The sequence below is a fragment of the Colius striatus genome, chromosome 6, assembly GCF_028858725.1.
Source record: "Colius striatus isolate bColStr4 chromosome 6, bColStr4.1.hap1, whole genome shotgun sequence".
NCBI lineage: Eukaryota > Metazoa > Chordata > Aves > Coliiformes > Coliidae > Colius > Colius striatus.
In genome coordinates this window covers 21,497,381-21,511,285 of record NC_084764.1, presented here as the reverse complement: position 1 = coordinate 21,511,285, position 13,905 = coordinate 21,497,381, and the positions used below count along the sequence as shown (strand labels likewise).

Genomic DNA, 13,905 nt, shown 5'->3' with positions numbered 1-13,905 from the left:
CTGCCACCCCCATCAGCAGCAGCATCTCCCACGGAGCACAGGATGCCAGTGCCTGCAAGGGCTGCTGGCACCGCAGGACCCCGACTTGGGTGCCCTGTGCAGGCCCTTGCCCCTCGCAGTCAAACGGCAGAGCCGCCCGTTCTTCCCAAGGCTGTGGGGTGGAACTGGGCATGGCCTGGCTGCTGGGACCAGGAGGAGCACCTTTGTGTGGTGGAAGACATGCAGGAGAGATGTTGGCTGCTGCTGGGCTGGTTCCACCACCCCTGCTCTGGGGCCACGACTTCCCCTCCAGCCCTGCAGCTGGGAAATCCACCACCGGTGCCCAGGCTTGGCTCACAAAGGGGGCACACAGGGAGGAGAGGGGATACGGTGCCACAGAATGACCACTCTCTTTCCTGGAAGGCCAGGGTCCTGGCAGGGTCTCCAGGCTCCTGTGATGGGGAAAACATCTGCATTTCAATGCCGTGAATCAGCACCTGACCCTTCAGCTGCAGAAGAGTAGAACATGGATACACACAGCATGGACATGACAAAGGACATGTTCTTTGCACCCCTCTGCAGACAGGCCCGTGATCCACAGGAGAACATCCCGGTCACTAGCCCATCCCAGACCAGAAACCAGGAGGAAGGCAGGATGGTGGCTGCACACTATCACTCCCATCGTTGGAGCAAGCTGACAAAGACAGTGAGGTTTTCTCAGTCTTAATAATGATTGTCACCATAACTGCAAGTCAAAGCCCCTGTAAGCTTGGTGTCCCACAGTGCTTGGCTCTGAGAAGACCTCTAATGACAATTTCTGCCAAGAAGCGACCTGGGAGGAGTAAGGACCTGAAGGACTCCACTCTCAGCACTAGGTCAGGGGTGGAAAGAAAAGGCTGACATGACCCACAGAGGGCAGGTGTCCTGTTTGTGAGAGGATAATCTCCAGAGAGGAAAAAGACTTGGAGGGAGCCCAAGACACAAGGGTAACCCCAACACCATTCTTCTCATGCCTTGGAAAGGAGTATTTCTGTCCATCCCAAAACCTCTGCTGACAAGGAAAACCCACACATCCCTGCTTACTTTTGCCAATTCCCGTACTGTCAGCAACACGGCAAGTGCTCCAGAGGTGGGTGTGAAGGCAATGGCTGCCCCAAAGGGCTGGTGGTAAAAAGCCCTGCCTCACACTCCTCCTCACCATCCATCTTGACTCACCCTCATCCCGGCCATGGCTCCCCTGCCACCTCCTTCCCCTGTGTGCAGGGGGCTGCAGGCAGACTCTGGGTGCCCATCACCCCTTCCTGGGGTTTCTGGGCAGGCTGCAGCTGGCTCTGCATGAGCTGCTGCATGTTCCTCCAACTGGGGGCCATTCAAATGTACATTTCATCCTAAAGAAGCATGTTAATGTCTGCAATTGCTGTTGTACTTGAGCCATAAGGGAAAAGCACATCAGAGACACATTCAGAAGCTGTTCTGAAAGTTCCCATTACGTTTTATAACGTGGAAGAGCTAATAAAAAAAGCAGGAGAAAAGACCTGAAGTTATAATCTATCCAGTTGGTGTCTGAGCAACTTAGAGAGCAACACACTGGGATTAGTGCTGGGAGCAGCATGGTGTTGTAAGCTTTTTGCCGTGTGGGGACAGATAAGAATCAGGGAAGTAGAGACTGGAACAGCATCTGTGTCCAGGCTGCTCTGCGTGTAGTAGAAGCATAAAATAAAACATGCTTGAAGAGGGACAGAGGAACACAAACATCAGGAGGGAATATGGAGGTCTTGCTTCTGGTGGTGGACAGAGACAGAATTTGCCAGGAAGGACTGGGGTGTCCAGAAGAGAAGTGACTTAGAGACGAGAGATGAGGGGCACCCTCACCTCACCCTCACCCTCATGCCAAGGGATGGTTTTCACTCCTTTCTCCTGTGCGTGCTCAGCCTTCCTGGGCCTCTGTCCCTCCAAATAACTGAGCAGGACAGGAGTGATATTCCAGGAGAGGGGACACTCATGGAATACACACAGCAGGGCCAACCAGACCCACAGCCCCCTCAGCTCAGGGCCAGCCCAGCCAAACCCCTCCCAGCCTCTGCCTCTCCAGCACCCGCAGCTGGTGGGCAGGAGCAGGGCGGGAGGTTCCCATCAATACTGGCCTGGACAGAACCGCTGGGGCTACTGGGGCAGAATTGGCAACGAGAAACTCTTTGCTGTGAATTTGTAGTTCTGCCAGCTTGTTCCCTCCAGGGGTTGCCAGCAGCCCCTAGCCCACTCCCCATGGGCACCCGGGCCCCTGCACCCCAACCTGCCTCTTTGTTTCTTTTTAATTGGAGATGTATGAGGAAGGACAGGGCTAAAAAGCCAACAGAATTAAAGTGTTTTCCACTTATAGCATGAATCTCCGATGATCTTGTCAAAGGAAGGGGGAAGAGGCTGTGCCAGAGCATCCCTTGGTGGGGGGGCATTATGCAAATAGAGAAATTAGTTGGAAATAGCCTGAAGGGAAACATGTGGAAATTGAAATCTGAGGACCAGCATGGAGACTGCTACTGAATAACTTATTATAGAGTCACAGCGTCTGCTGCGAATGCCTGAGCAGACGGGAAGAAAGCTAAAAGGCAACAAGGCACAGCAGTCAGGGAAGATGCAAGCTCCAGAAATTCCATTTGGCTTACAAAAAAAAAAAAAGATGTTAAGCTAAACCCTACCAGTGGGTGTGGAAGAGGTGCCTCTTTGTCCTTTCCCTCCTGTCCTCTCTGGGAAGGGATCTCTCTCCCACTCAGGACCCCCAGCCCCATGGCAGAGCTCCGTAATGGTCCTGATCCCACAGGGGATACTCAGATATTTGGGACAAAGAGTTCTGGCCTGGCAAGCTGTAGCCCAGAAGTAGGGAGTGCAGAGAGCCCGGCAGGTTGCAGCTGTGGGAGGTGATGCCAAGGGCAGGGAGTGCAGGGACAGCATGTGCTCATGCAGAGGGGCACTGGTGGAGCAGGATTCCTGGTGGATGATAAGGGGGAATTTGAGGTTCTCTGAGCTGGGGCAGGAGGTGAGGGGACTGGATACATAGTGATGTCCTGCAAAGATGTACACTGCAACCTGCTGTTTTTCCTCACACCCCAGAGTTTTCTAAAAAAGGAGCATGAGAAGTGCTTAAATGCCCTGTGTTATATAACAATAAGCCCCTCTTCTCCATTCATAAGTAATTGTTGTCCATAAATTAGGACATCTGTTTGCAATGAGCACCCCACCAATGGGCTGCAGGCACCTGTCTCTGTGAGTGCAGGTACTGCCTGGCACTCTGAGCAAAGGCATGGTCTTGCAGCCCCCTGGCCCCAGCAACCCCAGCCCATTGCCTTATTGCCTACTCTGCTCCCCAAATTCCCCTGTCTGGCCCACGTGTCCCAGATGCTCTCCTGCTGTGAAGAGAAGACTGCTGGGATGGAGCCAGCCCAGCTCCTCCCGTCTGGCTGAACAACTCTTCCATCCCTCCCCTGCCCTGGAGATGCTCCTGCTTAGCCAGGAGCCCCGGGCAGTGCTTTCTGAGGTGTGCTGGGCTTTAGTTTCTTTTTGCAGCTATGGAAAACATGTCGTCTTCCAGCTTGGGCACCTTTCTTAACCTTCGCAACATCAAGGTGAGCATTTCCAGCGGGGCTTTCTCTTCAGAAGCAGCTAAGTACAGGGCAGAGGGAGCCTGTGCCAAGGGCAGGGGTGGCCTTTGAATCCTGCCTCCTTCTGAGATGCAGCCAGGGAGAAAACTGCCAAATGAAAAAGCACCAGTGCTCAACACAGACGTGAGCGACAACACGCCTGAGCCGCTGCCTGCCCAGCCCTGCTTGTGCTGCTCAGCCCTCAGCAAGCACCGCAGCGTGCAGGAATGGGGCTGCTGGCTGCAGGTGGGGGTTAGGAACTGCTGACAGGGGATGCAGGGGTGGGACTGTGCTGGATCTTCTCTTCTCACTGGGATGCGGCAAAAGGATGGAGAGAAAAGGAAAAAAGCAAGGGTATGGTTTGTGTGGGACACAAGACCCTGTCCCCAGTTGAAGGGATCCATTGAGGCACTGATCATCCTGCATCCTCACAGCCAACCAACCTGCCTCTCCTCCAGCTTCTGCCCAAGGTAGACAATGTGTAAACCACTGATGTGTGATTTGGGGTGTCCTTCCTGCTGGGATGATGTAGCCCTTGTAGAGGCAAAGCCACCACCTGAATTCTAAGCAGTGCCCATTGGTGGGGTGGGTTTGCAACCAGTGCTGCTGGGGCAAAATGTCTCGATTCTCCCCCATCTGCCCTCTGAAAGCTGGTGAGAAAGAAGACAGGAGGAAACAAAAGTAGAGTAAGTCCTTTGCCTCACTTAGTGGCACAGTCAGTGTTTTCTCTTCACAGCAATCCCGGAAGAAAACAGCTAATTATCTGAGACAAGGCAAATTTTCTGTTCCTGTCCAAAAACCAAAAATTAGCTCAGTATTTAGCAGTGCATCTTTTTTCCTAGCTTATCCTTTCCTCTTTGCTCCTCAGAGCCAGCCTGCAGCAGAGAAAGCATGGGGAGGCACAGCCTGTGGCAATGCCATCTCTCCTGGGGCTGGCAGGAGAGGATTTTTGCAGAAAGAAGCCAATTAAGAGCCATCACTCAGACATTAGTTGCTGTAAAATCAGGAGGCTCATTACCTCTCCTGTTCCCGCAGATGCAGGCGCCAGCTCCCTCTCCCCAGCCTCTGGCAGCCACACGTGCAGGAATGTGCTGCTGGGGCCAGGCTGTGCCCACAGGGCAAGAGGACAAGTGGTGTGGGGAAGGGACAGAGCTGGCCGGGGACACCTTGCTGGGGACAAAGCAGTGGGGGTTGCTGTGATGCCACAGGAGGGGTTGATGAGGGTGACACGTGGGAGGGTTTTAGCAGCTCCTCCATCCTTGTGTAGTGACAAGGGGTGCCGTGGTGCCTGCAGCACCTGCTCTTCTGTTGAACACAGAAAACACAGCCCTCCTGCCCCACCATTTCTGCTCAGGGCTTTTCTGGCTGCAGAGCTGCTGCGCTCAGCTTGCTCTCATCCTTGAGACCTTTTGGAGGCTTCCCAGAAGAAATCCCCCTGCTCCACAGGAGCACCCTTCTTACTTTTGGAGACATGGCATTTTACTGGATTTTAATCATTTTGGTGTTTGCTGCCTAAATTTTTAAACCAATCTTGTTGCTGAAGCAGAATGTCAGGCAGGAGCAAACCCAGTGTCTCAGGGAAGCCAGCGTGCACCATCACCTCTGGCAACCAAACCCTCTGTGAAGCAGCTTTGTGTCTCACAGGCAAGGGGTGCTTTGCCTGCCCTACACCCTCATGTACGTGGGTACTGGCTGCAGCAGGACTGCTGTCTGCACACTGGACAGAGGCTGCCTGCAGCATCTGCATGTCCTCATGTATGGGTCGACAAGTGTTACAGAGCCCCATAGGCTAACGAATGGCCAAAATCTGTGGGTTTAACTATGCCTCTGCCCAAAGCATGATGTTTAAAGTCATTTGTATCAACTGTGATTCAAATGTGTAACAGGCAAGTGAAATCTGGTTGTCGGGGGCTTAACCCCTCACAAGCCATAGCAGCATGGAAAGGAAGAAAGGCACTCTGCCCTTGGGCACACTCAGCCCTCCAGGTGCCCCACAAAGGGCTGGCTGCCCCGTCCTGGCTCAGAGAGCTGAAGGAGAGCCCCACAGGCAGGGGACCTAGAGCCAGCACCCTCCTTCCTGCTGCACAGGCAGCCTGCCTGCCCCCTGCCCAGCCTCATGCTGTAGCAGAAACCCCAGGAAGGTAGAATTTTATTCTCAAGTGTCCAAGTTTAGTGGGAGGTGTCCATCTCACTATAGCTCTTCTGCCTTCCCCCAGTGCCGCAGTTTCTTGAAGTGGTAGAGGAGAGGTGAGTAGAGGGCTGAAGGAAGAAGCCAGGGAAGAAGAAATTAAATGCAAATAAATGCAATATGTGTCAAAATGTCATCCTCAAAGTAAAATATCAAAGTCTAAGCACAAGCAGTAAACTCTTGACAGTATTAGGCTAGAAAGATGGAAGTTTTTCCTTCCAAAACTCTGGCCTTTTCCACAGCTCACTTGTTTTCAGACGAGGAAGGGCAGGGGATGCTGCATCTGGGCCTTGGCCAAACAGCTGGGATGGTGCCACATTGACAGCTGGCACCAGGTGGAGGCTGGTTCAAGAGAGCTAAAATGAGTATTAATATTATATTAATTATTATATTAATATTAATTATATTAATTATTATATTAATATTTCAGAAGATCTGTTGGGCTGAAGGATCCTTGAGGATCCGTGTGAGGACTGAGCTTCTTCCATATTTCCACTAGCAAGTTGGCATAGGAGGCAGGGGTGCCTTAGAAGTACAGAAGAAGGGTAAAGGAACTGTGCTACCTTTGAGACAGGATGAAATGCAAGGAGATGTGATGAGGGGTTGCCAGCACGAGCAGCTGCAGAAGGCAGGACGCTCCTGGGCTGGCAAGGACCAGGAAAAGGCCTGAGACACTGCTCCAGTGGGAAAATGATGGCTCTGACATGAAGATCCATGGGGCTAATTAGCTCAGCAAAAATGTTTGTGAAGGACGATGGCAGGGCAGCAGTGGACCACAGCTGGACTCCAGGACACATTTTCAGCTACAGTGTGCCAGAGATGGGTTTTAATGGGAAGGAGGCAGAGACAGTGGTAGAATGGTGCACTGGCCATGGCTGCTGTAACCAGCTGGGACAGAGGCTGATGGTTCCCCACAAATATTCTGGGAGCACAGGTCAAAAAAGGACTTTTGTCTCAACAGCTGGGTTGGCTCAGCAGCACTAGTTGGTTGTAGTCTGGACCAATAGAGGGAATCAGGCTGGAGACTGATTCAAAAGATCCCTTTTTCTCCTCATCTTCTTTCCTTTCCTCCCCACAAAGATATTTCTCACGATGAATTGCTTTTGTGCTTGACAGCTCAGGAGTAGTTTTTAATAATGGCACTGACTTTTCTGTCCTCCTGCTGCTGCTACATCTCCACTCTGGTGATCCCACCAAATCACGGGAGCTATCCTGCAAAACCCAACCCTTTCACTACCTTGAGGTGCTTTTAAGACCAACGCTGTTGCTTTTTGTACCAACAAACCATCTGCCTGTGCATAATTTGGAGGCAAAGTGGTGCTTGAACTCACACATACTGGCTAAGCGGCCAGTGCTTGGGCATACTCCACTATTCCCACAGCAAAGCAGCCAAGCAGGCTCTGCTGCACTGCATTACCCACCTCCTACACCTGCAAACCCCTTCCACAGATGCAAATAGGGTGTGTTAGTGGTGGAGAAGAGCCATAAACTGCAGGTGGGCAAGGGGTTGCTCTCCATGGGCTTTGCAGCTTTCCAGCTTCTGTGTTTCACTCACCTTTTAATTTCCATCTTTGTTGTGGTTGATGCTTTTAAACACTGTGTGAGAGGAATTCGTGTGGCACCTGAGCTAATCTTCACGCATGCAAAGGGTGAGATGAATCAGCTCAGGCCTGGCAATGTGGAGCAGCTGAGGCCACCCCAAATACATCTCCCATTATCAGCTCAACATGGCAGCAGCATGACAGGTACAAAGCAAATGCTACAGGTTCCCCTCTGTTTAGACTCTGATCAGCTACAAGCTAAATCAGTACATGAGCACCCACCCCATCAGGGCACAGGGAGGGAGAAAATAAGGGCACTTGTAAAACCCCTCAGAGACATGAGCCAGCAATGTGCCCTCGTGGCCAAGAAGGCCAATGGCATCCTGAGATGCATCAAGAGTGTGGCCAGCAGGTCAAGGGAGGTTCTTCTCCCCCTCTACTCTGCCCTGGTGAGGCCTCATCTGGAGTCCTGTGTCCAGTTCTGGGCTCCTCAGCTCAAGAGGAAAATGCTGGAGAGAGTCCAGCACAGGGCCACCAAGGTGATCAAGGAACTGGAGCATCTTCCTTATGAGGAAAGGCTGCGGGAACTGGGGCTGTTTAGTCTGGAGAATTAGAGACTGAGGGGGGATCTCATTAATATTTACAAATATCTAAATGATGGGTGTCAGGAGTTTGGGGCATCATTTTTTTCTATTGTATCTAGCAACAGGACAAGGGTTAATGGGATGAAGCTGGAACACAAAAAGTTCCATTTAAACATAAGAAAAAGACTATTTTACTGTTGAGATGAGGGAGCCCTGGCACAGGCTGCCCAGGGAGGGTGTGGAGGCTCCTTCCTTGGAGGTTTTAAAAACCCACCTGGACGCGTTCCTGTGTGACCTATCTAGGTGAACTGCTTTGGCAGGGGGTGGGTGGAGTAGATAATCTCTAAAGGTCTCTTCCAACTCCTACCATTCTATCATTCTATGAATATCATTTTCCCATTGCGCCTCTCCAGTTATCTAGCTAAGGGTGGAAGAAACATGTCACCTAGATTTCTTCACCAGGACTCCTCAGAAACATCCTGACAGGTTGGGGGAAGAAAACCCAGGGCTCCTAGCCCCTTGGAGAGATTCATCCTGCAAGCACAGTCAGGTGTGAGGCATACAAGGCTCTCCAATGCAGGAGAGTTGGGTGATGGGAAGCAGGAGACCCACGTGTCCCTAGCTGGCAGCCACCCAGAACATTGTGTCATGACAATGGATGCCCTGGCCACTGCCTTGCTGCTGGGCACGGTCTGCCACAGTCTCATGGCCACCCAAATGGGGCCCATGCACCCATGGTCAGAAAACCCACCTGGCCTGCTCCTTCCCTCAGCTCAGAGGAGGAAGATGATGTCTCATGTCCACCTTCACAGCTATGCTGCAACCACTGCTGCTGCCAAATGCAGCTCTTCCCAGCCTCCGAAAGCAGCTATCTCCAGTCTCCAGCAGTTTGTAGACACGGGTAATCATTCTGGAGTAATTACCAGCTTTCTGCCTCAAGGGAGTTTGCTGGTGAGAAGTTGCTGGCAGCTAATTGTTCCAATTACTTCCTGACACACACAGAGCCCGGGTGCACAGGGCTCTCTGAAGTAGCACACAGCACTGCTCAGCAGCTCCTGGCTCTCCTCATGCCTCCCTCCCTCCCCAGGGCACCCCCTGCCCCAGATCCACTCCTCTGGGACCACAGAAGGTATGGACCACAGCTGGGGTGGACTGGCAGCGGTGGGAGCCCACCGGCACCAAAGGACATGCGGGCTAAGGGGCATCTGAAGAGATGCCCCCCTGGGTCCTCCACAGAGCTCAGGCCCAAGGACGCCACAGAACGACCTTGAGCCCCCCTCTCTCAAGCAGTTTGAGGCCCAAGAAAGCTCAGCAGGGCTTTTTAGAACAGGCATCCCTCTGCCTAAAAGGTTGTTGGTCAATGAAGCCAGACTGCATCTGGAGCAGGACTAGGCTGCAGAAGGGACTGAGTGGTCCCAGACATATTGTAGAAAGAAAAATAAGTTATTTGCGAGCAAGGCTGAGGTGAAGGAAACTGGCTGTTGCATCTCAGCTCCTAAGAAGGTCATTAAAGTTCCCTATTCTCCTGCAAAGGCCTGAGGCTAAGACAAGACTCAAGCCTGCTCTCAGATCCAGCCTCAGGAACTGATCTTGTAGGTGCAGGGTACAAGAGGCTCTCCCCTCACATTTGTACAGTGCTGCGACTCCCAGCAGCTTTGTGGGAAGACAGAACAGGTAGTGCAGTTGCCACCACCCTCCTCTGTGGCAGCTCCAGACCCTCTAGAGCCCAGTTCTGCACAGCCATGCTAGCAGACACCCCAGGAGAGCTTACACACTAAGGAAACAGAGCTTTTTGGAGCCCCCCCAGCACAGCCTGAGCAGGCAGGGAGCCCAACAGCCCTGCACCTCAAGGCACTGTCAGGGCAGAGGTGCCAACAGTTAGTTTCAGCCTCCCAGTACAGCCCCACCACTTCAAGGCAGGGCCCGACCTCTCAAGACATTGCCACCACAGCCCTGCTGTCACAGAGCTGTGCCCACAGAACAGCCTTGCATCTGATCTGGGGAGCAAGCCCTGGCTTTTTGCCAAGTTCCAAAGCACCACCAAACAGATGATCCCCACCAGGGCCCAGGAAGCAGAAGAGGCCATTCACAGGAGGAAGGATTGAGGTGTGTGCAGGCTCTCCTCATCCTCAAGTCTGTTTTAGAAGCAGAAAGGGAAGGGAATGCCTTGCCTAGAAATCACGCAAGCAAGAGTAAGAAACTGCACAGTGGAAGAGTCTTTATTGCTTTGGTTTCTTACAAGTGAGATATATGCATCTATGCTTGCTGCAAGGAGACACCCACATTGTGTTTAGCTTGCAGCATGGCACAGGGAACGCAAAAAAACCAAGATTTGGTCTCTCTGCCTTCTCTCAGGCACCAGGGAAGAGAGACCCTAGAAAAGTGAGGCAGCTGACAGCTGTAAGAGTCAAGGATTGTGACAGGTTATTGCTACAAGACCAGGAAGGTCAGGTACAGTTTCTCTAGGGCCTGCAAAGGACAGTAGTTCCCAGTAGACAGACTACAGTGAGGACAAAGACCCCCTCCTCTACCAGCCTCTGCTCCCTATAGAGATCAGGGCAGCCAGTGGCAGGTATTAAAAGTCATAAAGCCAACATAGTATTGGTGCTGACCCCAAGTGAAGCTTTTATTGTCCTCAGCTGGGAAGAGTACAGATCACAGATGCTCCTCCCTTAAGGCTGAGTACTCCCCAAGCCCCTTCTCACCTACAGCTGAGCCAGTGCCGCTCTGCTCGCCCAGGGGATGCTGAGCACCCCCACAGTCATCCTGCACAGCCACATTACTCATCCAAGCCAATACCGAGGGCATAAAGACCTTCATATCCTCTGTCTCAAGAAGCCCTGCAGCATCCCATAACATTGGCATGGTACTCCCTCATGTGCTCACCCTCTGAGCACGAAGAAGGGACAATCCCCTGGTCCCTCCCCTTTAGGACAGCTCGGTGCCTTCTACTTCCACTCCTCCCATCTCCGGGAACAGGCACTGCACAGACGCTCCCATACCCGATTGAACCACACTGAAAAGAAAACGAGAGACTAGGAACAAAACAAATCCAAACTGAAACAAAACTTGATTGCTTTTCTTCGCCAGTTGTAGTGAGGCCCCAGCCCAGGGCAAGCCAAAGGGCACATCAGCAGAGGGGCTGCGGCCAAGCCAGCTGGCACCTGGCACTCAGGCATCCACCAGCGTCAGCCCATCGTGCAGGGCACGCTTCCACATGTAGTAGGTGGAGCGTGCTGTGAGTGGGAAGCGGGCACTGAACTCTTTGTAGGTGGGGAAGGTCTTCGACTCAAAGCGCTGCTGCAGGAACAGCTTGGCCTGCGCCTTGAACTGGGCCGTGGCAATCACATCCATCACAAACATGCGGCTGTTGGCTCTCTCCGACACGGCATAGCCCGAAATGGTGGCATTGTACGGCGTAGCTGGCACCGGCTTGTTTAACTGCTTGGTGGCCACCTCCACGTTGCACTGGGGTTTGAGGCCTGGTTCCACTCTTGGAGGTGCCAAGGAAGGCACCTGGTTCGATGGCCGGCTGAAACTGGTCCAGGATAGGCGATACTGCCCAAGGGCCCGGCCACTGCCCTTCCAAAACCAGTAGGCCGTGGAAGAGAGAGACGGGTAGCGCAGGCGGTACTTGCAGAACGGCAGTTGCCACTGCTGGACCTGCCTCTTGGCCACATCTCGCAGCTGCTTTCTCCAGCACAGAGAGGGCTTGAGCTGCAGGAGACTCCTAGGTGCTGGCCGGTCTCCTTTCAGCCTCTTCCTGGCAGGCATGCCACTTGGCTTTGACTGCAGGAGCGGCTTGCCTATCGCCAAAGGTTTCTGGTTATCCAAGGGAGACTGGGGGGGTTTGAAGTTGGGGTTCTCCTTGATTGCTTTTCTTCGCCAGTTGTAGTAAGTGGACCTCGAGATGCCAGGGAAGCTACGCTTGAAGCACCTGTAAGGCACCAGAGTGTTCATGGAAATGCATTTCTCCAGGTAGGATTTGGCTCCTTGCATGAAGATTCCCGTTTGGATGGGGTCTAGGGAAGGACTTGGGGATCTTAAGCTCCTCCCCAAATTTGCTGGCTCATCTACATCAGCCTTTTTGGGGACATCCCTGTGAAGCTCCTGCAACCCATGGGCTTCAGCCAGAGCAGAGGCATCACCGTTGACCATGCTCTGCATCTCATGCTTCCAGGCATAGTACGTGGATCGGGAGATCTCTGGAAACATTTGCCGGAAGTGCTGGAGGGGGATTACATTGCCCTCCTGAAAGCAGGACTGCAGGAAGTGTTTAGCTGCAAACCTGGCAGCTGCCTTCTGCCGGTGCTCCCGAGACTGGCGCTTCCAACGGTAGAAGGTGCTCTTGGTGATGCTGTACCGGTCACGCAGGTTGGAGTAAGTCAGCTGGGGATCATTGTTGAGCAACTCAAGGGTCTTCATGGGCTGGACGGGAGGCTCTGGCGAAGGCGCCGTGGGCTCTAGCTCCTCTAGGCCAACCACAGCCACAAAGTACTGCGCTTTAAAGACCTGCTGGGAGAGCTGCTGCCCTGACCACATGATGTGGAGCGTGGAGGTACACGGGCCACACTTCCTGGGCCGGATGAGCCGGTTGAAATAAGGCCGGATCTTCAAGTTGCTCATGGGGTAGATGGAGTAGATGTTACACTGCAGTACTGAGGCAAGCGCATAGACATGCCACATGTTGGCAAAGGTGCCAGGGAAACAGGTAGCTTTGATATCGGCATCAAAGATGGCCTCCAGGATAGCCATGGGGAGGCTGGTCATCTCCGGGGTCTCCTCGGTGCAGAGAGAGTAGCGGGCAGCCTGCAGCATCACCTTGGAGTCGATCATGCCACTCAAGTAGTACTGCTTGTGCAGGAGCATCTCTACCACTGTACGCACCTGCAGCTCCAGGCTGAGGCTGGGATTGCCCCAGAGCAGCACACTGGCAGCCTCAAAGAGGCGGTTCCCCTCACCTTTGCAGACCAGAGGCAGCATGTTACTTGGGGCATCCTCAGGATAGAGGCTCCTGGCTACCCGGTCAACCTCCAGCTCCTCTTGGAACTGCCTCCCACAATAGTCAGGCAGGGAGAAAGATGACAGGGTCCTCTCTGCCTCCAGTGCGGCACTGGTGAGGCCCTCCAGACCAAAACATTCAGTGGCTTCCTGAAGCTCCTGCAGCACAGACTGCACCAGCTGGTGCCGCTGGATCATCCTGAAAGATGGGAAAAAGAAAGAAGTCACTGGAGATGAAGACAGTGCATGCTCCACACTGCCAGGGGCCTGGCCTCCAGGTCCAGCTCTTCCTCAAAGGTCAGGAGAGAGGAAAAGGAAAGGCCGCTGCTCACCCACCCACCCACACTCCCAAGGACAAAGGAGGAAGCCTGGGTCCCCATAGGCAGAGCTGGGACAGGGACAAGGCCTCAGCTTGCTCTCCAGTGACCTCCTGTGGGCAGCCCGCATGGCACACAGCCTCCAGTCACTTGTCTAGGTGAAAGCAAGCATCGGCTGCATCCGTGCCGGGGTGGGGGGGGAAGAGGGGATGGGAAGCCAGGTCACCTCCTACCCCTGCACACCTGGCTTTGCACCCATCCTTACCCCTACACCCAACAGTAGCTCCCTCCCTTTTGTTTTACCACCCTGCTGTCAGAACACAGAGAGAAGAGAGATTTGAAGAGGAAACACTTGGCATCTCTGCACACAGAGTAACACTGCATGGAGACACAGAAGTACTTGGCTTAAGGTACTCAGCCAAACAGAAGACGGGGCAATGAGCTTGCCCCCACACTGAGAGCTGGTCACTGCAGCTGCACCCACTGCATCCACCAAAGACTGCTGTCACAGAACCTGGACTGGGGAGATGAGCTGGTGCCAGCCCGAGCCACGGTTACTGCTGCCTGAGCCAACACTAGATGTCACTTGCTGCTCAACAGACACACACAGCACCAGGCAGGGAGAAGCCACAAAAGGAGGGCTTCTCCTAGCCGAGCTAC

At 53.4% G+C, this 13,905-nt stretch overlaps 1 protein-coding gene across 1 annotated transcript; it reads right to left on the bottom strand.

Annotated features, from left to right (window-relative positions):
- Window positions 1-11,098: 11,098 nt before the first annotated feature.
- On the bottom strand, window positions 11,099-13,126 carry VRTN (vertebrae development associated). The gene has a single exon (XM_010208535.2). It carries the CDS (start codon window positions 13,124-13,126, stop codon window positions 11,099-11,101), a length of 2,028 nt encoding a protein of 675 aa, XP_010206837.2.
- Between the last annotated feature and the right edge of the window lie 779 nt (window positions 13,127-13,905).

Coding starts and splice junctions, on each gene's coding strand:
- VRTN (XM_010208535.2), bottom strand. CDS start 13,126: ATGATCCAGCGGCACCAGCTGGTGCAGTCTGTGCTGCAGGAGCTTCAG.